The sequence below is a fragment of the Vulpes lagopus genome, chromosome 24 (assembly GCF_018345385.1).
Source record: "Vulpes lagopus strain Blue_001 chromosome 24, ASM1834538v1, whole genome shotgun sequence".
NCBI lineage: Eukaryota > Metazoa > Chordata > Mammalia > Carnivora > Canidae > Vulpes > Vulpes lagopus.
This window is the reverse complement of record NC_054847.1, coordinates 15,883,787-15,907,770: the sequence shown is the minus strand read 5'-3', so window position 1 is coordinate 15,907,770 and position 23,984 is coordinate 15,883,787. Positions and strand designations below refer to the sequence as shown.

The 23,984-nt window shown below is 35.7% G+C and overlaps 1 protein-coding gene across 9 annotated transcripts in view; it reads left to right on the top strand.

Moving 5' to 3' along the window:
• The window catches only part of NCKAP5 (NCK associated protein 5), a 947,236-nt gene that overhangs the window by 429,926 nt on the left and 493,326 nt on the right, over positions 1 to 23,984 (top strand). For all 9 annotated transcript variants that reach the window (XM_041739534.1, XM_041739539.1, XM_041739533.1 and 6 more), the window contains one exon: positions 7,800 to 7,863. In XM_041739534.1, coding sequence (XP_041595468.1) covers positions 7,800 to 7,863 — 64 coding nt within the window. The remainder of the gene's footprint in view (positions 1 to 7,799; positions 7,864 to 23,984) is intronic.

Sequence of the window (23,984 nt, the reverse complement as noted above, 5' to 3'; positions counted from 1 at the left end):
CCAACTTATTTAAAATGTCTTTTTGTTTATTATGTGTTGGAGGAGGGAGAGGGAATTCCTTAATCATCCCAGCACAACATTATTAAACTCCTACTCTCTTCCAGAGTCAGTGGGGTGTGCATGTTGGCCATGTTGAGTCTTGCTCCCTTTTAGTTATTCCTGAACAAAATCACATGAAGATCACCAATTTAAAATGTACTCTTAACTTACTGACTCGTATGCATTGTGGATGGAAAGAAGTTTCCTTAAAGTAAGTAATAAGGGGGTAAATTTTTGTGTTTTAGAGTTTTGGAGCCAACATAGACATTATGTATTAGAAAGGATGCATGAAGAAGTTTGTTTCGTCTGGGCTCTATGTCTAAAAGTTTCTCAAATTTTTTCTCACCCTGAGTATCTGAGTGGATGAGTAATTAAATGATCTGCTTTGGAAAGGCTAATTAATTTAGCTGTTATGAAGGGACTGCTGCCACTGCTTTCTCCATCTGCCTACTCCACAAGCGCACCTGGCACTCGGCATTGTCATGCTTCTGTGGCGGGTGACTCCCCAGGATGCCTCTGTATGCAGAGAATGGTCCTAGGCCTCCTGGGGTAGATGACCTGCTCTCCTTATAGACACACTAGGTCACCACCATGCTCTAATTCTTAGGGCCCACTCAGAAATGGGGAAGGCTGTGATTAATTGAAACCTTTCCCCAAGATTTTAAGTGTGACTCTCTGCCCCAAGGTACAAATGACAGTAGTCATCTATCTAATTCCTTGTAGCCATTTGGTGATATCCTTGTAGGGAAAAATGCTCAGGGTGTGTGGAGGGGTATTAATTGAAGCAAAATCTATGCCTGAGCACAGGTTTATATTGGGAGTTTGTTTAGCATTTTTGTTCTACTATGCCAGAAATGGAGGTACTTGGAATTCAGTGCATCCCAGAAAAATTCTACCAGTGGTTTTCGCATTGATTGGCATTAAAATGCTTAGAAATTTCATTCTCAATAATTTCATTCATTATTTGTGGCTACTTTCTTAGCAGTAGAGGTGATGGTAACAGGTGCTGGTAGATACAGAAGTACAAGTTCTAACAATTGAGATTTTAACTAAATATGTACTCACTGCTATTTTGCACATTTGGGAAGCATGCACGATGATATTTAAATTTAAGAGCAATGGCTTGTTGGGCATGTTTTTCAGCCCGTTTGAGCCTTATTCCCCTCAGAAGGTACATCAACAGTGTTCCAGCTCTGGACCACAGGACTCCAAGGGCCCTATGATATTTTTAGGGAATCTATAAGTCAAAACTAATTTTATAGGAAGACTATGTTATGTTTTTCACTCTCCTTGGTCATGGGCATATACTGGTTTGCCAGAAGCTACTCAACATGTGACATTGCAAAATTCTGAATGTAGAAGGATAAAGGAAAACCCACATAATTTTTGTTAGCCAGATATTAAAGACATTTGCAAAAGTATAAAACAGTGCCACTCTTCTTCTTAATTTTTGTTCTGGAATCTATAGTTATCTTCATAATTATATGTTGCTTACACTAACCTGTGATGGAATTACTATTATTTCAAATATATTAATATGTATTTTTGAAGTCTTGGTTTAATTTGGAATATGGTAAATGTTGATAGAACCCACAGAAACAAAAGCTCTTTGGAGCCCTCAGTGATTGTTTTCAAAAGTGTAAAGAGGTTCCAAATCCAAAAATTTTGAGAATCATTGCTGTGTATCACAGAGATGATAATGAACATGTCATGGCATTGTTTGAGGTTGAAATATTTCATGTAAAGTATTTAGGGTAGTGCTTGACATACTAATTACTCACTAAACGTTATTTATATTAACTATTATCTTTTAAAAATAGAGATATGATGATACAATGTATTGAAACAGAAGAGGCAAAATAAGTCAGTCACATTGTCTCTAAAAGAGGTGACCTGGATAAAACTATGACCCAAATGTGCAGTAAAGTATAATACTATTGCATTAAAAAGACTTGAAGAATTTAGGGAGTAACAGTCAAACATATGAGAGATTCTTCATAATTAAAATATTTATGAGGAAAACCCTGTTTTCCCTATGTGACTTGTTGCTGAAAAGTTTGCACTTGAAAAAACGATTTTAAATTAGAAATAGAATGTACCTTCCCATTTAAAGGAGTTCAATTTCAATCTTCTGATGATATTATCACCTAACTTCAATGTTAAAATCCAGCTTTGAATGCAGTACTCTTCTGTTGTGCTTATTCCACCTTAGGACACTGGTTTGCTTAGGTGTGCTCTCTGTTAGACCCTGAGCTCTCTAAAAGTAGGAGAGTCTATCCATATTTCCTGGGGTCTAGAACACTGCCAGGCAGAGAGTGAATTCTCACTGCTGAATGAGTCAGAATTTTCATCATCATTGGATTACATGGCCATTTGGCAAAATATTCTGAATAAATTGGAAGAGATTGATGTATATATTATATCATACGTAACTATGTATTTAAGAATTTGAAATTCTTTGGAATATAATAACTTAACCTAAGAACCAAAACTAACATGAAGTTAGGGTATTTTGGGGTTCATCAATACCGCAGTATCTTTGGGTTTATAAGATGCCCAAGATTTTTTTTTAAATACATATATGAGCAGGCCTTTCCTTTATTTTTGTAGCTATTTTTGTTATATTTGTTTTATTTCTGGTTATTCTTTATTTTTCTAGGCAAGTCAAGTAGAGATGACACAAATGACTTGGCAGTTTCATCAAAACACAGAGTACCTACTATGCTGGCGGCTTCCTTGGTGTGCCTAAAGCACTATTTGTATAGAGTGGTTTGGGGCAAGGAGACTCACAATGAGTAGACATAATTCTTCACACTTACACTGTGTGCTGGTGCTGCTCTTCCTCCAGGGCATCATGGGTGTGGGGGGTCCCATCTGCCTGGTGGAGAGCGGAGCTGCTCACTGGTTTCATTCTCACCCATTCAGGGTATGTGCTGGGCTGCCTTAGAGTTGCAATAGAACATTGATTTGTCTCCAGACAGCCCTGTCTTTGACACTCATGCAACAGATGGCTCTGCAGTGCCCTTAAGTTTGTGGTCTCCACACATCACAGACTGAATATATTCATCCTCTTCAAGCTGCTGATTGTTTTTCTGACCATGCAAACCTTGCAGGTCTTTTCTTGACTTTATAAATGCCAACATCCTGTTGTCTTCATTGAGGACGATCTTCCCATGGGCTTAAACTGCATTTGTGTCAGTGGTATTGTGAGGATCCACAGTTCACATAAATATTTTTGTTGTTGCTGTTTATTATCTTTAGTTGAAATTATCTGGGACTATGCTGACAGACTTCAGAAACCTAGGACTCATTCACCTTTTGGGTAAAAAAAATTGAATAGGAAAAGTAGTTCTGTTTCATCCCTCTTGGAGGGAAGAATTCTTTTTGCATTTAACTGAAAGAGAAGTGTTTGTGGTCTCTTTTGTTTCATTGTGTGTGTATTCTTTATATCCTTCCTTTATCCCTATTCTGTAAATAAGGATCCACAGCTCTCAATAAGATATCCCTGGGCATTTGTTTTGCAATCATAAAGTCAATGCCCGCTTCATAATGAGCTACTGGCTTTGCTACAAACACAAAACAAAACAGTAATGCATTGCAAAAGCACAGTTGTCTGTTTCCAGCAGATGAGCTAAGGTCCTCAAATTGGAGCAAGAGTGTGTGTGTATGTGACTGTGTTTAATTTGCCTTGGGTAGCATGCAAGTCAAGGATTCTTTCTTTATTTTTTGAACAAAGCTGTTTTTAAGAACCCTGAATTTGCATGAAAAAGATGCTGGTCCCATTTGGTTTCACACATATATTGGGACCTTGGGGGTTTGAAGATATGGTTTGCCAAGGAACTGCTGAACCCAAGGACAAATGAGATGACCATTAAAAAGGCAGACCCATTTATTTTTAATACTTTGACTAAGTTGATGATTTGAGCCCAGAAATGGGAATATCTAGAAATGCTGAGAATTTCATCATAGATGCTTTTCCCATCCAACAACTCTTTCACTTCCTTAATTTTGTAAAGAATGACAACTCATTCATACAAAAATAAAATATAATTCCTACTAAAAGCAAAAGTCCTGCAAACTCATGGAATACCAATGATATGAAAGATTTGGGAGCTAGAGAGTACCAAACCTCAGGAAAGTATTCTTTTTTGTTTGTTCTTTTGGCCTTGAAATTCTCTTTCAAAGGAAATAGGATTCAGAACTTTACAATATAAAATAGGTCAAAATTGGGATGCTTTGCTTAGTGGGACTTAGATGGTACTGGTCTGGTCATGTCTATGCTATAGAAAACCCCTGGCTGTTACTTATAGTATAGCCTTAGAGATATCTGCTCCATGACATTATGTGTATTGCATTTCCTGAATAAATGACTTAAACCAATTACAGAGCATGGTTTTAGAGACAGCTGTATTTGCCCTTTTCTCAAATTCTGCTCATTCAGTACCTAACTACTTTGAATCAGGGTAGCTCCCAAGTAACTAGACTTAAGCAATTTTACAACTTACAATAAGGAGGTCTAGGTTGCAGGGCTCCAGTTGGGGATTGTCTTTATCATGACCCAGACTGCACTGAGATTCCCCATGTTTGTGTCACACATTTCCACATGGCTGTTTGAAGTTGGGCACATCTCTGGTTACATGGTGGTAGGTCAGACTTAAGCCGATGTTTCCCGTTGCCACATATTTTGCTCTGTTGCCCCAAATCAAATGGCTAACATGCTGCCACTTTGAAGATGAGCCTTTCACATTGGTCCACTCACTATTTATTAAATGCCTAAAAATATAATGTGTGGGCAGAGTATAAAATTCATGAATTCCTAATATTTTCCTTCTTAAAAAACTATGTAATGGCTAAAACTATTAAATTTTTCTTTCAAATTGAATTTTATAAGATTTCACCGGAACCTATACCGTGTGGTAATTCCTAAGAGTGTTATAAAGGCTGATTATTTTAAGGAAAAAATAGTCATGTTCCTAACCGTTAAGCTGTATGAGGACTCTTTCATCATTTAGTAGGATGATTGTGCTAAGACAGACTTCGCTCTGTTTCTAGGAATGTCTTCTTTACGCTAAACCGTTCTTGTAAAAAATAGTTATGCTGTTAGCAAATATATTCATTCAGTCTTGTGCTGAAGATTCAGCAATCAGGAATAATGATTCCAGGAAATTTTCTGGACCATCCTTCCATTTTAGTTCTGTATCTTATAGTATAAGTTCTTCATGTGTAGTCCTAGGATGCTGAGTGTTCCTGAGACCCTTTCAAGAGACCTGAATCTGCAGAGAGAGAGAAAGAGTGTGTTGTGTGTAGTCTCCTTTAATTGTTCTAATCATTTAGTTTTAGTTCTAATCATTAATTGTTTTAGTTTTCGTTGTAGTAGTCTGACAAATCTTTTTTTTACATTTCATATTTATATTTTGACACAATTATGAATGAATTTTTTTAAACTTTCCAATTGTTTGCTGCTAGTATGTAAAAGCACAATTGGTTTTTGTGTATTGGCTTATATCTGTGACTGCTAAATTCAGATATTAGCTATATAGTTGTTTTGTAGGTTCCTTATTATTTTCTGTTTAGAAAATTGCCATCTGTGAACAGAGACAGTTTTACCTTCTCTTTTTTGATATTCACGTCTTTTATTTTTCTTGCCTTATCAAGCTACATGGGAATTTTGCCTGTCTTTGCACTTTATATAAATGGAATCATAAACTATATATTCTTCTGTGTTTGCTTCTTTCATATGCTTGCCATGGCCCATATGTTGTTGTGCTTAGACTCCTTCTCAGTCCTTTCTGGTATCTCAGTGTATAATGATGTAGAAGTTTATCCATTCTGTTGCTAATGGGGTGTACATTTTTAGTTTAAAGCGATAACAAGCAGTGCATCTATGAACATTCTAGTACATGTCTTTTACTGAGCATATATATGCATTTCTGTTGGGTATATACCACCCCAGGGTGGAACTGCTCCATCATAAAGTATATAGGGTAAGTTGTATGGTTTCTTTTGTCTACATATTTACCATGTTTTTATTTTTCATCTTAAACCAGAAGTTGGTCATATTTTTCTCTTTCAATTCTTTGCTTCTTTCATCTGCTCATTAGGGCTTGAGTCAGAGAACACAGAGATTTCTGCCTTGCTCACCTCACAAATAGGTGCATGATTTCATCTCTTCCTGGCTTCTTTCTCTTGAGTTTGTTGCCTTCTCCCATAGGGTCTATGCATGGGTGCTGCCCCAGGCTCCCAAAATTTGTTCCCCTTGGGGATCTCCTGGTTCTAGTTTTATTCCTTCTAGTCTGTCTCTTTAGGCACGAATTCAAAGAGAACTATTCCTACTAAAAAAAAAAAAAAAAAAATTACTTAACTGTAACTAACCTGAAGCACATGCCTTCTTGGCAGTCAAAGGTATTTCAAAAGCCCAAGCAGTTAGGCCTAGAGAAATCTTCTCACTCAGCTGTGAATCCAGGCTGTCCCTTGCTGTTTGCAAATAGCTGAATTGCTGGTCCTGTCCCATGTAGAGGAAAGGCTGAGGGGTGAAATATAACACAAATGGTTTCACAATTTGATACCAATAGAAAGCTTTTGGGGGAACTCCTTGTTAAAACTAAGATTAGAAGATTACTGGAAGAGTTCACTTACCCCTACTTCATCTGTAAACTTTTTTCCTTAAGATATTTATTTATTTACTCATTCATTCATTCATTCATGAGAGACAGAGAGAAAGAAAAAGAGAGAGAGAGAGAGAATGGCAGAGACACAAGCAGAGGGAGAAGCAGGCTCCCCGCAAGGAGCCCGATGTGGGACTCGATTCCGGGTCCCGCGATCAGGACCTGAGCCAAAGGCAGACAGACACTCAACCACTGAGCCATCCAGGCGTCCCAGTAAACTTTTTTCTTAAGAATCATTGACAAACTATCCAAAATGTAGTATTTCATCACTTTACAAAATCTTCTTAACATTTGGATGAATATTAATTTTTTTCTATATGAAATCAGAATTACAATTATAAAAGACATGAAATGGACCCCGTTGTAAAATAAAGAGTACTAAAATAAACATTTTTAGATTTTAGATATTTTCTCAGCTCTGGAAAATGATAAACAAACTTTTATTTAGGATTTATGAAATAAAACCTCAAGTTTGAGCCTAATGCAGTTAATATGTACCAGCTGGGAGCTTGGTATGCTACTTAGCCTGTCTGAGCCTCAGTTTCCAAATCTATAAATGGGGATAATAAAACCTGTTATAAGGTTGCTGTTAGGCTCATATAAGATCAGATGAAATACTCAGATGAATACTTAGTACCTTGAATGTAGCAGTCTGTAAGTGATTTTCTATTATTATTTCAAGCATGATACAGATTTGTTTGCCTTTTAAAATTCACGATCAGTACAAAGCAACAAAAGAAATAAAAATAATCATATGCAAGCCAAGTTGATACAGAAAGGACAGTATTTTAGCCGCAGAAAATTTGTTTCCAAATTATTTATGTTAATAAACGTAAAGGGAAGCTTTTACTTAGCATTCAGTGTTTATTTGGCTTTTATAAAATCCAAAGCAAAAAAAAAAAAATCTCTTTCATGACACTCAATGAAAACAATGCACGAATGACTTTAAATATTTATAGAAAGTTTAGTGGAGGAAGTGAGCTAAACCAAGGAAGGAGTTCCTCTGGAGACCTCAAAAGAATGTTTCAAAGCCATGCCAGTGTACCTCTACCCTGAGAAGAATAGGCAACTAACCATGTGCTCTTGTTTCTCCAGGGAGAAATTGGCTGTGGCCCGACTGCAGCGAGAAGTTGCCCAAAGAAGAAGTGAGGGGGCCATGGTAAGTGCTGGCTGGTTTCTCCTGATCCTGAACCTCCCTTCCAAAGATCTCTGCCTTGGAGGGAAAATATTTGCTTGCAGCAAACTTAATGATGTGTCGGTAAATAATGTATTTATAATGCCATTTGGACAACTCTGCCATTTGCAGATGGGAGGATAGGTGGGAAGGGCAGTATTAATTGAGAAATAGAAATAACTCTTTGGGCTTTGAAGGGGATGTTCAAGCTTTCAAAGGGTTATGTGGCTTTATTTCCTGAAGACCCGGGTTTCCAACTGTGAGCACAGTGTCAGTAAATGAGCAATCTTAGGTTTTCAGCTAAGAACCTTTCAACATAGCTCAAGCCTCTCAGTTCTTTGAACTTAGAAACAAACAACCCAAAAGGACACTAGGATGTTTGCTAATGTAATTGTCTTCTATCCTTTTCTTTCTCTGCACTGTTGCAGTGTGTTTCTCCCTGTCCTTCCCAGCGTGTGCTGCTCAGAAAACTGATGTTTTCTTGTGTTTTGAATTGTACTAAAAATCAATACGGGTGTTTTGGTCCATAGCAACTTCATTTATAGACTCTCTTTGTGAAAGTATCTGCCCGTGTGCCGCTCTGACATCAGAGATGACTGTCTGGGGCCCCAGGGAGTGTGTGTACATGTGTGGATTAACTGCTTCTGCTACCTCTAAGCAAAAAATAGAATGCCAGATTTTTTTTTCCTCACATATGACAAAACAATGGCACATGTTCAGTTTTTCAGCACAAGAATTATCTTTTTTTAAAAAAGAGAAGTGACACATTTTCAGACCTTGCAGGCTGCTCCTGTTTGATTTCATGAGAGTTAATTGACAATCCATCTACTGAAAAGAATAAGAAATTGGTAAAATATGCTGGCCTCGCACTTCTCTCAGGGAAGGTAAAGGTCTGGAGCAAGAGGCTGAATATTTAGCGTGTTCCAGAATGGTGCAGTGGCCTTTGAGCATGCTAAAATACTTAGGTGATCACACTGCAATTCTGGTGATCTTAATGCAAAGAGAATCTTAAGTGTTCAAACAATAGGAAACAACTGTTCACAAGCATCTTTGAGCAATGAAATGGAAATATATTGGAGAGAATGAACCTTTAGTCAAATAATGAACTGAAAATGTCCAATCTGGATTTTGATGGCTTTGGGATATGTGTATGGGCTAGGCCATTCTGCAGTGCTTTAGTCTTTTGTTTGGGGCTCGCTCCTGTTGTACACGTTGTCAGCTATGTCCTAAATGAATGTGAAGAAATGACAGCTTTTATAGATCTCATTTTTTTTCATCTTCAAAATGAGGAGGTTGGAATTTTATGATTCCATTAATTTAGTGGATCACACCACTGAATATTTGTTCCTGTAAAGTTTTTATGAGGGGGAGTTTTTCCTAGTAATATCTAAATGCTATTTAAGCTCATAAGAACAGGTCTCTAAAGAATGTATCTTTCTGACTGCCAGTGAATGTATTTCAGCTGAAATAATCCCAGGCATATAACTCACTAGTCTTTCATAAGATAAAAACCCCTTTTGAAATATTGTAGCACAATTGTTCAACATCAGAAATATCCCCAAAATACAAGGATGCAAAAAGATTACTGTCATTACTTTGGAAATGTTTTTATTATTCTTATTTTGATTATGGAAATGAAAAACACACTTATGTGTTGGTTGATTTAACAAGTATTTATTGATCACCTACTATGTGCCTGGCACTGTCCTAAGCTCTGGGGAAATATCAGTAAAAATTAAAAAAACCCGGCAAAAATATGAGAGCTTACATCTTAGTGACTGTGGAAACAGACATTGAATGTATTTAGAGTGAGAGATGGTGGAAACAGCTAGGAGAAAATAAGATCAGGGTAGGAGAGATTGGGATTTTTAGGGCATTACTATTTAAAATAGAATTTCACAGAAGTAAGTCACTGGAAAGTTAGTGTTTGAGCAAAACTTGAAGGAGGCAAGGGGGCAAACCCTGGTGATATCTTGGAGGAGGATCATTCTAGGTTGGGAGATCTGCAGGAGCAAAAGACCTGGAGTACCTGAAGAAAAGCCTGGAGACAAGCTGGCTGGAGGGTAGTCAGTGCGGAGAGGCTGAATAGTGGAAGATAAAGTCAGGGAAGTGATGGGGGACTATGGGGTAAGTCATCAAGGTCCAGGGATCTCTGGCTCATGCTGTGAGTGACAGGAGCCATTGAAAGGCTTTGCATGAAGCAGTGACGTGATTTACTACTATTCATATCACTGTTTCCCCTGTCCCGTTATTTATCACATCTCAATTCCTTAGAGACACCATAAGCCCTGATTTTTATTAACATCCTTTATTTTGTTTCTTCTCCCTCTTTCTCAACGTTTTTCTCCTCTTTCCTTACCTCTGAGTTTTCTACTTAATTACATGCTTCAGCTTTTCGGCTCCTAGGATTCATTTATTTCTGAAGTCCTGATTCTTTTAGTATCTGACAGCTCTTAAAGTCAGGCAGTTCTATTCATCCTCTAAATTTAATTCTTGCTGTTACAAGCCCAAAACTTTTGTCATGTCTGTAGCAGAAGCAGAAAGCAGTTTGTTACAACCACATCACAATATTTTAAAGACTACTATTTACAGTATTCTTTATTTTTATCCACATTGAAAGGAAACATGGTATGGAAAGTTAAATATGTATTTAAAAAAACTATAGAATTGAGGCAGGTATTGATTTTTAAAATCATCAATGAACCTGTTATAATCAAAGCTTTTAGTGCAAAGCATGCCCTTTTAAAAATTGGACTTCATGCAATAAGTCTCTACTTCTAGGTTTTAAGATAGTACTCAAGGCACCATTTTTAAAGAGTTTATTTTATTTTTTAATACACTTTTTATTTTAGAATAATTTTAGCCTTAAAAGAAGTTTCAGACCTGCAACCCTCTGATCCGGTTTTCTAATGTTAATATCTTCTATAATTATGGCATAATTATTACAACTAAGATTACTTTTGGTGTGTTGTATTAACCAAACTTTGGATTTTATTAGAATTTCACCAGTTTTTCCAATAATTTCCATTTTCTGATCTGAGGATTCAATCCAGAGTACCACATTGCATGTAGAGAGATTGCTTTTTTTAAAATATTTTATTTATTTATTCATGAGAGACACAAAGAGAGAGACAGAGAGAGAGAGAGAGAGGCAGAGACACAAGGAGAGGGAGAAGCCGGCTCCATGCAGGGAGCCCGTTGTGGGACTCGATCCCGGGTCTCCAGGATCACACCCTGGGCTGAACCACTGAGCCACCCGGGCTGCCTGAGAGATTGCTTTTTAATGGCTAGTTCATACAAATGTGGGACTAAAAAGACCATGAGCTTGGGAGTGAGGCAAATCTGGATTCAAAGTCCCTCTCTGCCAGTAGTTAGCTATGTGGGCTTGGGCACATTACTAGCTTTTATCAGTTTTGCCTGCCTGCTCTTTTGTTCTGTTAAGAGAACTTACTTATTTGGGAAAGATTCTTTCAGCAATTAGACATTTCATATTTGTTTCCTTTGGTCTTAACTCTTTCATGAACTAACTCACTATTGTTTTTACACTTCTCATTATTTTTCGTAAACTGCTACACGATCATGTTTCTCTTCATTCTAGGAGATTCTTTTTTTTTTTTTTTTTTTTTTTTAAGATTTTACTTATTTGTTTATTCATGTGAGACAGAAAGAAGCCGAGACATAGGCAGAGGGAGCAGCAGGCTCCCTTCAGGGAGCCTGATGTGGGACTTGATCCCAGGACCTTGGGATCATGCCTTGAGCCAAAGGTAGATGCTCAATTGCTGAGCCACCTAGGCATCCCATTCTGGGAGATTCTGTTCCTACTTGTACTCCCTAGCACTGGTTCGGTTTACATACCAAACATGAAACTTCTTCTATCCTTAAGACTTTAATGTCATCTTAAATTTGGATATATATAAAAGGACCACTCTACTGCAAGAGTATAAAGACATTCATTATCATTATCTTTTAGAAAGTACATAGTGGTTTTTTTTTCTGTAAATCTTGGCATCATCTAGATGGAATTAAATTGGTATTAACTGGGTATTTACCCCAAAGATACAGATGTAGTGAAGGGACACTTGCATCCCAATGTTCATAGCAGCAATGTCCGCAATAGGCAAACTGTGGAAGGAGCAATGATATCCTTCAACAGATGAATGGATAAAGATATATATATATATACACACACACACACTCACACACACACACACACACACACACACACTGGAATATTACTCAGCCATCATAAAGGATGAATACCTTCCACTTGCTTTGATGTAGTTGGAACTGGAGGGTATTATGCTGAGTGAAATAAGTCAATTGGAGAAAGACATCATCATATGGCTTCATTCATACATGGAATATAAGAAATAGTGAAAGGGATTATAAGGGAAAGGAGGAGAACTGAATGGGAAAAAATTAGGAAGACTAACCATGAGAGACTCTTAACTCTGGGAAACAAATAAAGGGTTGCAGAAGGGTAAGAGAGTAGGGTGATACAGTGACTGGGTGATGGGCATTAAGCAGGGCACTTGGTGGGATGAGGACTGAGTGTTATACTGTATGTTGGCAAATTGAATTTAAATTTATAAATAATAATAAATAATAAATAAATAAATAAATAGGTGTGAGGCAGGGATCAAAAGGAATGTTTTCCCCAAATCATTCATTAAATAGTCTAACCTTTACTATCATCTTTATTGTATTCCAAATACCCGTGTTAATTTACATGCATTATTGAACTGCTTATACTTTTGTATTAACCATCATTGATTCTTACATGATTCTAAATTGTTTTAATTACTATAAATTGATAGTGTAATTAATATTTTGTAGACCGGATTCCTTCTGATTCTACTTTTTTTCTTCCCACTTGCAAAGACCATTTTATTTATGAATAGCAACAAGAATTTATGAGTTAAAATATGTGTTTAGTTTTTAAAAAGAGTAGAGAGCATTTTTATATGTTTTTACAACAAAAAAAAATATTGTAGTGAGACCATTTCAAAATGACATGAACAATGGGGAGATCAGAATCCTTGGACCCTGTGTGGCCTTCTTGGAGGATAAGGCAAACTTATGACAGCAGAAGCATCACATCTTGCTCTTTGAGTGCCACAGTGTGGACAGCCAGCTATGGTGGTGACACTGGAGTTCACTCGGTTCCCCGATACATACTTAGGGAAAAAACACCTCTAGAAACTTCACCTCTGTAGCACAGGGTTCAATACCTATTGTTTCAACAAGAAGAGATCATTCCTGTTGACTTCAGAGACACATGTGAAAACAGGAACACTGCACACAGTCCATGTGACATTGCCTGGGTGAACTGTCATGGTTTTGCGTAGTATGCCCTTCTTGACATTGCTGAACAGCTATATAGACAACTGTATAGTCTGGACTCTGCCAGACAGAAGATTTCCAAGAAAAAAAAAAAAAGAAAAAAAAAAACATTTAAAATTTAAAGAAAAAAAAGAAGAAGAAGAAGAAGAAGAAGACTTCCAAGAGGGGGAATTCAGAAATTTGGGGAACCCAAGCGTAAAGGGGCATGGCACCATTGTCTCAAAGAATACCAATTCTTACTACTCATTTTGTTAGGGTCAGGACTCTTTGTTTTTTTTTTTTTTAAGATTTTATTGTATTCATGAGAGACACACACACAGAGAGAGGCAAAGACACAGGCAGAGGGAGAAGCAGGCTCTATGCAGGGAGCCCGATGTGGGACTCGATCCTGGGACTCCAGGATCACTCCCTGAGCTGAAGGCAGATGCCAAACCGCTGAGTCACCCAGGGATCCCCCAGGATTTGGTTTTGATAGAAGTTTGTTGTTCACAATAGCCCAATGGATCATACATCTGGTTTTCTAACTGGTAGTAGACAAAGAAGGGGTTTTGGATAGGACCAAGGTAAATTGTTTCTTTTTACTTTTTTAAAAATTAAGATACAATTAACATATAACATTATATTAGTTTATGATCCACAAGACATAGTATGGGTGTATATATAGTGAAATGGTTACCATAATAAGTCTAGTTAACATTTGTCACTATACATAGTTCAAGATTTTTTTTTTCTTTTGATGATAACTTTTAAGATTTACTCTCCTTAACAACTTGGAAATATAAAAACAAAGCATTGAGTTATTCAATTCCAAGGCTTTATTTATTTTACAAGTGGAAATTTGTACCTTTGACCATTTTAATCCTTTTTTCCCACCCCCACCTCTGGCAGCTACTAATCTGTTGCCTCTATCTATGATTTCATTGCTTTATTTTTGTTTTTTGTTTTTAAGATTTTGCAAATAAGTAAGGTCATGCAGTATTTGTCTTTCTCTGTCTGACTTATTTCATTTAGTGTAATGCTTTCAGGGTCCCTCCATGTTGCAAATGGCAAGATTTCCTTCTTTTATGGCTGAATAATTTATATATATATATATATATATATATTCATCCCTTCATCTGTTGATGGACACTTAGGTTGTTTGCATATCTTGGCAGTTGTAAATAATCCTGCAGTGAACATGGGAGTACAAATATCTCTTTAGGGTAGTGATTTTATTTCCTTTGAATAAATACCCAGAAGTGAAATTGCTGGATCATATGGTACTTCCGTTTTTAATTTTTTGCAGAACCTCTATACTGTTTTCCATGTTGGCTATACCAATTTACATTCACACCAACAGTGCACAAGGGTTTCCTTTTTTCCACATCATTGACAACTTTTACATGTTGTGTATAATAGTCATTTTAATATTGTTGCATCATTGTGAGGCGATATCTCATTATGGTTTTGATGTGTACTTCCTGGATGAAAATGATGTTGAACACCTTTTCCTGTGCCTATTGACTACCTGTATGTCTTCTCTGAAAAAAATCTCTATTCAGCTCCTCCACCTGTTTTTTGATGCGATTGTTTTTTGTTATTGAATTGTTTGAGTTCTTCATATATTTTTAATATTAACCCTTTGTCAGATAAATAATTTGTAAATATTTTCTCCTATTTTGTAGGTTGCCTCTTCATTTTATAGGTGGTTTTCTTTGTTGTTCACAGGCTTTTAGGTTTGATATAGTCTTATTGGTTTATTTTTGCTTTTGTTGCTTTTGCTATTTGGTATCCTATTTAAAAAATCACTGCCAAGACTAATGTTATAGAACATACTCCTTATTTTTAATTCGGGCATTTGTATGATTTCAGGTATTTCATTCACGTCTTTAAGCCATTTGAAGTTAGTTTTTATATGTGGTCCATAATAGTGGTCTAGTTTCATTCTTTTGCATGTGACTGTCCAGTTTCTCCAGCAGAAATTATTGAAGAGACTATCTTTTCCCCATTGTTTATTTTTGATTCCTCTGTTGTAAGTAAATTGACCAAATATGCATGCATTTATTTCTGGACAGTCTTCTATTTCATTGATCTATGTGTCTTATGCTAATGTCATACTGTTTTGATTACTATGGCTTTGTAATATAATTCTTCTTTCTCAAGATTGCTTTCAAGGTCATTTGTAATTCAATACAAATTTTAAGATTGTCTTTCTGATTTCTGTGAAAAATGCCATTGGAATTTTAATAGGGACTGCATTGAATCTGTGGGTTGCTTGGGTAATATGGAAATTTGAACAATATTCTTTCAGTCAATGAGCACAGAATCTCTTTTCATTTATTTGTGTCACCTTCGGTTTCTTTTGTGAATATCTTAATTTTCAGCATATAAATCTTTTACCTACTTAGTTAGATTTATTCCTAAGAATATTATTTTTTGGTGCAACTAATTTTTTTTAATCTCTCTTTCTGATCACTATTAATATATTGAAGTACAACTGCTTTTTGAAAAACTGTTTTTAGCAGTATGAAAAGCTTGGACTTTTCTCATTGTGTTAATATGTTGATGTTAGAAGCAGCCATTGCAGTTGAGGTTTAAGTATCATCCACAGAAGAGAAACATCTGGGACATCATTCATATCATTCACCGGCTGAAACATAGCCACATTATGTATCTGGAAAAAGAACCAGAACTTTTTTTTTTTCCCACAAAAGCCAACTTAGAATGTCCTATCTACTTGGCTTTTAACTTATTAAGAGTTTAGAATGGTAGGTGTTAAACTTCAGGAAATATTTCTGTATATATGTTAAATTTTGGAAATAGGCTCTGTATATTATTTTGATCATTTTTTCAACATATCTCTCACAGAATATAATAAGGTGCTTGCTTTCATGAAATGTAATGAAAAGTAACAAATATTTGTTATACAAATACATCAGTGTTCTACTTTTCATGATCCATTTTCTGTCAGTAGCATCAGAAATCAATAACTGACAAAAATTTTTGAATAACTCTGAAAATTAAAATATATTTTAAGTAATTCCTTTTTTAACAAATTAAAAGGGAACCTAACAATATTTAAACTCAGTGGCAATGAAAGCACTACTTCTGAGGTATAATCAAATTAATACTTAGGGTGAAAAGTATAGCTTTAAATTAAATGCATGAACTAGTCAAAGAATAGGTTTAAAATTGATTAATCATCCAATCAAATAGTAATAAAGAACAATAAAATAAACCTAAATAAAGAAGAAAGAAATAATGAAGCAGAAACCAATGAAGTACAAAATGAAGAAATAGCATAAAATTGTCAGCAATACTAACTTATCTATTTACAATTAAAAATGGTAAGACTATTGGACCATATGAACACTGGGTAAATGATATTATTAATATTTAGATATATTCTTGTTATTATGGTTGTGCATTTTAAAAAGAGTCCTTATTGTTTAAAGATATATATAGGATTATTTACTGGTTAAATAAATACTGGTTTACTGCCTAGGTTTATCTAGCTTTCTGTGATGTCTAGGTTTACTTCAAAATAATACTTGAAGAGGGATGTTGGTGATTTAGAGGAAACAAAATTGGCCATATTTGGTAACTCTAGGAGTTGAGGGTTTATTATACTTCTTACTTTTATAAATGTTAAGACAAAAATTGTGTTAAAAGTTTTTAAAAAATCATGCCCCTAAAAAGCTACCAGGCTTCGATGATTTTACAGTTTAACTAAATCTTTAGTGAAGGAGTTACTGTTTTATACAAATTGGTGCTGAAAAAAGAAAATGAGAGAAGCATCCCAGCTCATTGTTTAAAAATAAGCTTTCCATTTTAGAAGAGTTAACTGTTTCCAAAAAATGCAAAGATAATAATCAGTAATAATTATCAGTATGACCTATGACTGTTGAGGTATACTGATGACCTGCCTGAGGTAATGTTTGCTAGGTTTCCAGCATGAAGTTTCTCTCCACCCATCCCCTTCTGTATTGTACTTTCTGGAAGGAAGTCACAATGCATAGCTCATACTTCTGGATTGCAGGTTTATTCCACCTCCTTGAGGGTGAAGTATATACATAAATTATTTTGGATTCTTCTGTGTGAGATGTTTGTCTCTTTTCCCCCATTATTTTCAATCATTCACCTATATTATGATGCTGGATGTTTACTTTATACTTAGGGGTATCAACCAATATAAAATACTTTATTGCTAAAATTGTTTGAGCTCAAGCCATTAGGAACTACTTACGTTGGCTCCTGTGTGCATTGATGCGCTACCATCATTGTTTTTGTTGGTTTGTTATTTCCTTCTCTTTTTTTCCCTTCAGTTTTATTGAGATATAATTGACATATAGCATTGTATAAGTATGAAATATACAGCATAATGATTTGACTTACATGTACTGTGAAATGATGACCACAGTAAGTTCAGGTAACATCCATTACAGATATTATTATAATTTTTTCTTTGTCATTAGAAGGACTCTTAAGGATCTACTCTCTTAACAATTTGTATATATTATACAGCAGTGGTAACTACAGTTATCATGTTATACATTTTATCCAGTACTTATTATTTTATAACTGGAAGTTTGTATCTTTTGACCACTTTCATCCAATTTTACCCTCATCACCATAATCACAAATCTGATCTTTTATTCTTTGAGTTTTTTTAAAATTTCAATTCCACATATAAGTGAGATCATATAGTATTTGTCTTTCTTTGTTTGACATAGCTTTAATTAGTGTAATGCTTTCAAGATCCATCCATATTGCCAGAAGTGGCAAGATTTTCTCATTGTTTTTGAATTAATAGTATTCATATATTCATCCATTAATGAACACTTAGATTGTTTCTGTGTCTTTGCTATTGCTAGGAATACTGCGATGAACATGGAAGTACACATATCTCTTTGACATAGTGATTTCATTTCCTTTGTATATATTGCCAGAAGTGGAATTGCTGGGTCGTATGATAGTTGTACTTTTAATTTTTTGAGGAAACTCCCTGCTATTTTTCACAGTGGCCATACCAGTTTATATTCCCACCAAGAGTACATTAGTGTTCCCTTTCCTCTCTACATCCTCACCAACATTGTTGTCTTTTGTCTTTTGGATGCCAGCCATTCTACAGGCATCTCACTGTTTTCATTTGCATTTCCCTAATGATCCGTTTGTTATGTTGAGCATCTTTTCATGTACCTGTTGACTATATTACTACTTTGGCAAAATGTCTTCTCAGGACCTTTGCCCATTTTTAAATTTTTTTTGTTCTCGAGTTATATGAGTTGCCTGCATATTTTGGATATTAACCCTTATCAGATATATGGTTTGCAAATATTTTTAATCTTACATATGTTGCTTTTATAATTTTATTGGTTGTTTCTTTTGCTATGAAGAAACTTTTTAGGGCAGCCCGGGTGGCTCAGCGGTTTAGTGCCGCCTTCAGCCCAGGGTGTGATCCTGGAGACCCAGGATCGAGTCCCACGTCAGGCTCCCTGCATGGAGCCTGCTTCTCTCTCTGCCTGCCTCTCTCTCTCTCTGTGTCTCTCATGAATAAATAAATAAAATCTTTTAAAAAAGAAACATTTTAGGTTATTATAGTCTCACTTGTTTATTTTTCATTTTGTTGTTTCTACTTTAGATGTCATATGAAGAAATTGCCAAGAGCCAAATACGTTCTTTGGAGAGTATTATGGTTTCAGGTCCTATATTTAAGTTTTTATTCCACTTAATGTTGATTTTTGTAAATAGGAAAGGCAGGGGTCTAGTTTCATTCTTCTGCATGTGAATATCTGATTTACCAGAACCATTATTGAAGAAACTGTCTTTTTTTCCACTGAGTTTTTTTGGCTCCTTTGTAAAATTAGTTGACCCTATATGCTTAGATGTATTTCTGTTCAGTTATGTTTCATTGCTCTGTGTGTCTGTTTGCATGCCAGTATTATACTGTTTTAATTACTACAGCCTTATAATATAGCTTGATGCCTCCAATTTTGTCCTTCATTTTCAGGCTTGCTTTGGCTGTTTGAGGTTTTTTTGGTTCCATATAAATTTTAGGATTGTTTTTTTCTACTGTGAAAAAATGCCCCTGGAATCTTTATAGGGATTGCATTGAACTATAAGGGCTTTTGGAAATATTGGCATTCTAACAATATTAATTCTTTCCATTTATGAACATGGGATAACTTTCCTCTCTCTCTCTCTCTCTCTCTCTCTCTCCCTCCCTCCCTCCCTCCCTCTTTACCCCCCCCCCCCCTTGCTTTTTCTGATCCTTCCTTTCTTTTTAGCACTTTCTTAATATCTGCCATTGCAAGATGCTTTGGTCTCATCTTGTCTATTTCCTACCAGTGTTAGAATCAGCCATTTACCTAAGGAGCCTGTTTCCTTTTAATGGACAAGGGTATTTAAAACCAAGATACAAGTGCTAGATGCCAACTCACCTTTATGACGCTTGTTTTTTAAAGTGATATTTATTCTAGAAAGCAATTATTGCTTGATATTAGAAAAGTGATTAATATAGTTGACAATGCTAATAGATTAAATAGAGAAAATAAGACTTCACTAGATATAGAATAAAACATTTGATAAAATTCAATCCCAGTTTATAATATATTTTAAAAATGTATTCAGCTAAGAATAAAGGGAATTTCTTTAAATTGATAAAAGAAGTCCACTGAAAATCTTCAGTAAACATTGTACTTAATGCTGGCAAGTTAGAAGTATTCCTTTTTAAAATCTATAGCCAGACCAGGATGCCTCCTGTTACTCTTTCTTTTCATTGTACTTTAAGATAAATAAAGGATTGTGTAAAAAATCAAACTTTGTATTTTTGTGAATAATGATTATCTAAATAGAAAAGCTAAAGTCCTCTTACACTTTAAAATTATTAGATATAAAATGAAAATACAGAATCCAGTAGAAATCCAACATATCAGTTATCAACTCTTACAGTGTAGTTTTAGAAGATAGTACTTAAAATAGTTTTTTTTTTTTTTTTAAGGCATTTGGGAATAAATATAGTTGAGAGCTCCTGGGTGTCTCATTTGGTTAAGCACCAACTCTTTTTTTTTTTTTTTAATTTTTATTGGTGTTCAGTTTACCAACATACAGAAAAACACCCAGTGCTCATCCCGTCAAGTGTCCCCCTCAGTGCCCGTCACCCATTCCCCTCCAACACCCGCCCTCCTCCCCTTCTACCACCCCTAGTTCGTTTCCCCGAGTTAGGAGTCTTTATGTTCTGTCTCCCTTCCTGATATTTCCCAACATTTCTTTTCCCTTCCTTTATATTCCCTTTCACTATTATTTATATTCCCCAAATGAATGAGAACATACACTGTTTGTCCTTCTCCGACTGACTTATTTCACTCAGCATAATACCCTCCAGTTCCATCCACGTAGAAGCAAACGGTGGGTATTTGTCGTTTCTAATGGCTGAGTAATATTCCATTGTATACATAGACCACATCTTCTTTATCCATTCATCTTTCAATGGACACCGAGGCTCCTTCCACAGTTTGGCTATTGTGGCCATTGCTGCTAGAAACATCGGGGTGCAGGTGTCCCGACGTTTCATTGCATCTGAATCTTTGGGGTAAATCCCCAACAGTGCAATTGCTGGGTCGTAGGGCAGGTCTATTTTTAACTCTTTGAGGAACCTCCACACAGTTTTCCAGAGTGGCTGCACCAGTTCACATTCCCACCAACAGTGTAAGAGGGTTCCCTTTTCTCCGCATCCTCTCCAACATTTGTGGTTTCCTGCCTTGTTAATTTTCCCCATTCTCACTGGTGTGAGGTGGTATCTCATTGTGGTTTTGATTTGTATTTCCCTGATGGCAAGTGATGCAGAGCATTTTCTCATGTGCTTGTTGGCCACGTCCATGTCTTCCTCTGTGAGATTTCTCTTCATGTCTTTTGCCCATTTCATGATTGGATTGTTTGTTTCTTTGGTGTTGAGTTTAATAAGTTCTTGATTTTGGGTTAGGTCATGAGCTCAAGGTCGTGACATGAGCTCCATGTCCAACTCCATGCTGGGTATGGAGCCTGCTTAAGATTCTCTCTCTCCCTCTCCCTCTGCCCCTTCCCTGCCACTTGTTCTCTGTCTCATAGAAAAAAAAATCAATATTCTTACTACCCACACTTGGTGATGTCAGGCCTGGCCCATGGTAAGATTCAGGTTAAATGTCCACTTTCCTTTTATTCCAAATCATATACTGGAGATAGAATATCTCCCAGGAAACTTGGAAACTAGGATTTGTTCCATTTTTCAAACAAGGCAGATTTCAGAAGATTAAGTATGAAGAGTCTCATAATCCCTCATGAGGCTAAAATGGCCTTCTTCGCTTCTGTATTTTGTGTTTGAAAGGGGTACAGAGAGATATAGGACACCATGAAGTAAGGCACCTTCTCTTCTTATGCTTTCAAAAACTGAAGTGAAATTTGTATACATTGAAATGTACATATGTCCAATTTGATGAGTTTCGACAGATGTACTCACTTGTAATACCAACACCCAGGTTGAGAGAATATTTTTATTACCATAAAAGTTCCCTCTTAATCTTTTTTAGTTATAGACCCATTTGGTATACTTGATATATTTACACATTATTTTTGCCTAATCTTAAATTTTATATGAATGTTACACAGTATTTTTTGTGTTTTATTTCCTTCAACATTTGAGATTCATCCATGTATTGTGTGTCCCAATAGGTTTTATTTGTTTGTTTCTTAGTAGCCAAATAGTATTTAATTATATGACTATATTACAATTTTATTATCTAAGTTTCCTTTTGACAGATACTTGTTTTTGTCTTTTTCCAGTTTGGTCTATTATAAATAAGGCAGGTATGAAATTCGTATACGATCTTTTTTGTGGTCATATCAGCCCATTATCTCATACATAATTTTGCAAATACTCTGTCCCATTGTGTAGGTTACCTTTTTTTTTTTTTTTTTAACTTTCTTGGCAGTTTCCTTTAAAACACAAAACTTTTTAATTTTGAAGATTAATTTATCCATTTTTTCTTTTGTCACTTTTGGTCTTATATCTAAGAAGGCTTTGCTTAACCAAGGTCACAAAGATTTTCTTTTAATAATTTTGTAGTTTTAGCTTACTTTTAGCTCTCTGGCCCATTTTGAGTTATTTTTTAAGTATTATTTGAAGAAGGGGTCCAACTCCATTCTTTCATATCTGGCTATCCAGTTGTCTTAGCACCATGTATTGAAAAGACTGTTCTTTCCCCCACTCTCACCCTTCCTGAATTGTCTTGATGCCACTGTTTAAAATCAGGTGATATGAATGTAAAGTTTTGTTTCTGGCCTTTTAATCTGTATGTCTATCCTTATGCCAGTAGAATACAGCCTGATTACTGGAGTACCACTGTGTAGTAAGTTTTAAAATTGGGAGTGTGCATACTACCATTTCATTTTTTAAAAATTCTTTATTTAAATTCAATTTAGTTATATAGTATATTATTAATTTCAGGGGTAGTTTTAGGGGTAGAATTTAGTGATTCATCAGTTGCATATAATTCCCAGTGCTCATTACATCAAATGACATCCTTAATGCCCATTACCCAGTTACCCCTTCCATCCACCCGGCTCCCCTCCAGCAATTCTCAGTTTGTTTCCTAGAGTTGAGTCTCTTAGGGTATTCCCCATTCTTTCTCAAGATTATTTTGACTGCTGTAGATCTGTTGAATTTCCTCAGAATTTTAGGATAAGCTTGTTATTTTCTAGGGGGTAAAAAGAAAAGAAAAGAAAAGAAAAAAGCCAGCTGAGATTTCAAAAGGGAGTGAATTGAATTGGATAGATTAGTCTTGTTTACTTTTTGACTTTGCATGAATGAAATCTAGAGTACACACTTTGTGTTTAATTTTTTCACAGAGCACAATGCTTTTGACTTTCATTCATGTCATTGTATATATATTGCTATATTGCTGAGTAGTATTTTTTTTGTGTAAATACACACACTGTCTATTCTCCTTTAGATAAACTTTTGGGTAGTTTCTAGTTTGGGGCCATTATGAATGAAGCTACTATGAACATTCATGTGTAAATCATTATTATGGGTATATGTTTTTATTTCTTTTGGATGAATACATAGGAGTGGGATTGCTGGATCTTACATTAACTGTATGTTTAGATTATAAGAAATGGTCATTTTGTTTTCCAAAAGAGTTGTTCCATTTTACATTTCCATCAGCAGTATATGAGAATTTTGGTTGACTGACAACCTGGCTAGTATTTGACATTGTTATCTTAACTTTAGATATTGTCAAGATATGTGGTGGTATCATATTGTGATTTAATTTGCATTTCCTTGTTGATGAAAAATGCTGAGCACTTTTCACCTACCTATTGTCTCTTTATATGTCTGGTAAATTGTCCTTACTTGAGGGAAGTGACAAGTTTTCTTACTGAGTTGCAGGAGTTTGTTATGTATTTTAAATACAAGTCTGTTGTCCAAAGAGGTGTTGGAGAGTTTCTCCCATTCTTTAGTTTGCCTGTTTATTTGCAATGATGGTGTCTTCTGATGAGCAGAAGCATTTTAGCATAGATGATATTCTATTTATTGTTTGTTTCTTCTTCTTTCATGGTTAATGCTTTCTGTAGTGAAATACTCTTTCCATACCCTATGTTGACTGAAATACCATTTTGGTTTTTTTTTTTTTCCCTAGAAACTTTATAGTTTCGGTTAATGTTTAGATCTTTGATTCACGGGATCCCTGGGTGGCGCAGCGGTTTGGCGCCTGCCTTTGGCCCGGGGCGCGATCCTGGAGACCCGG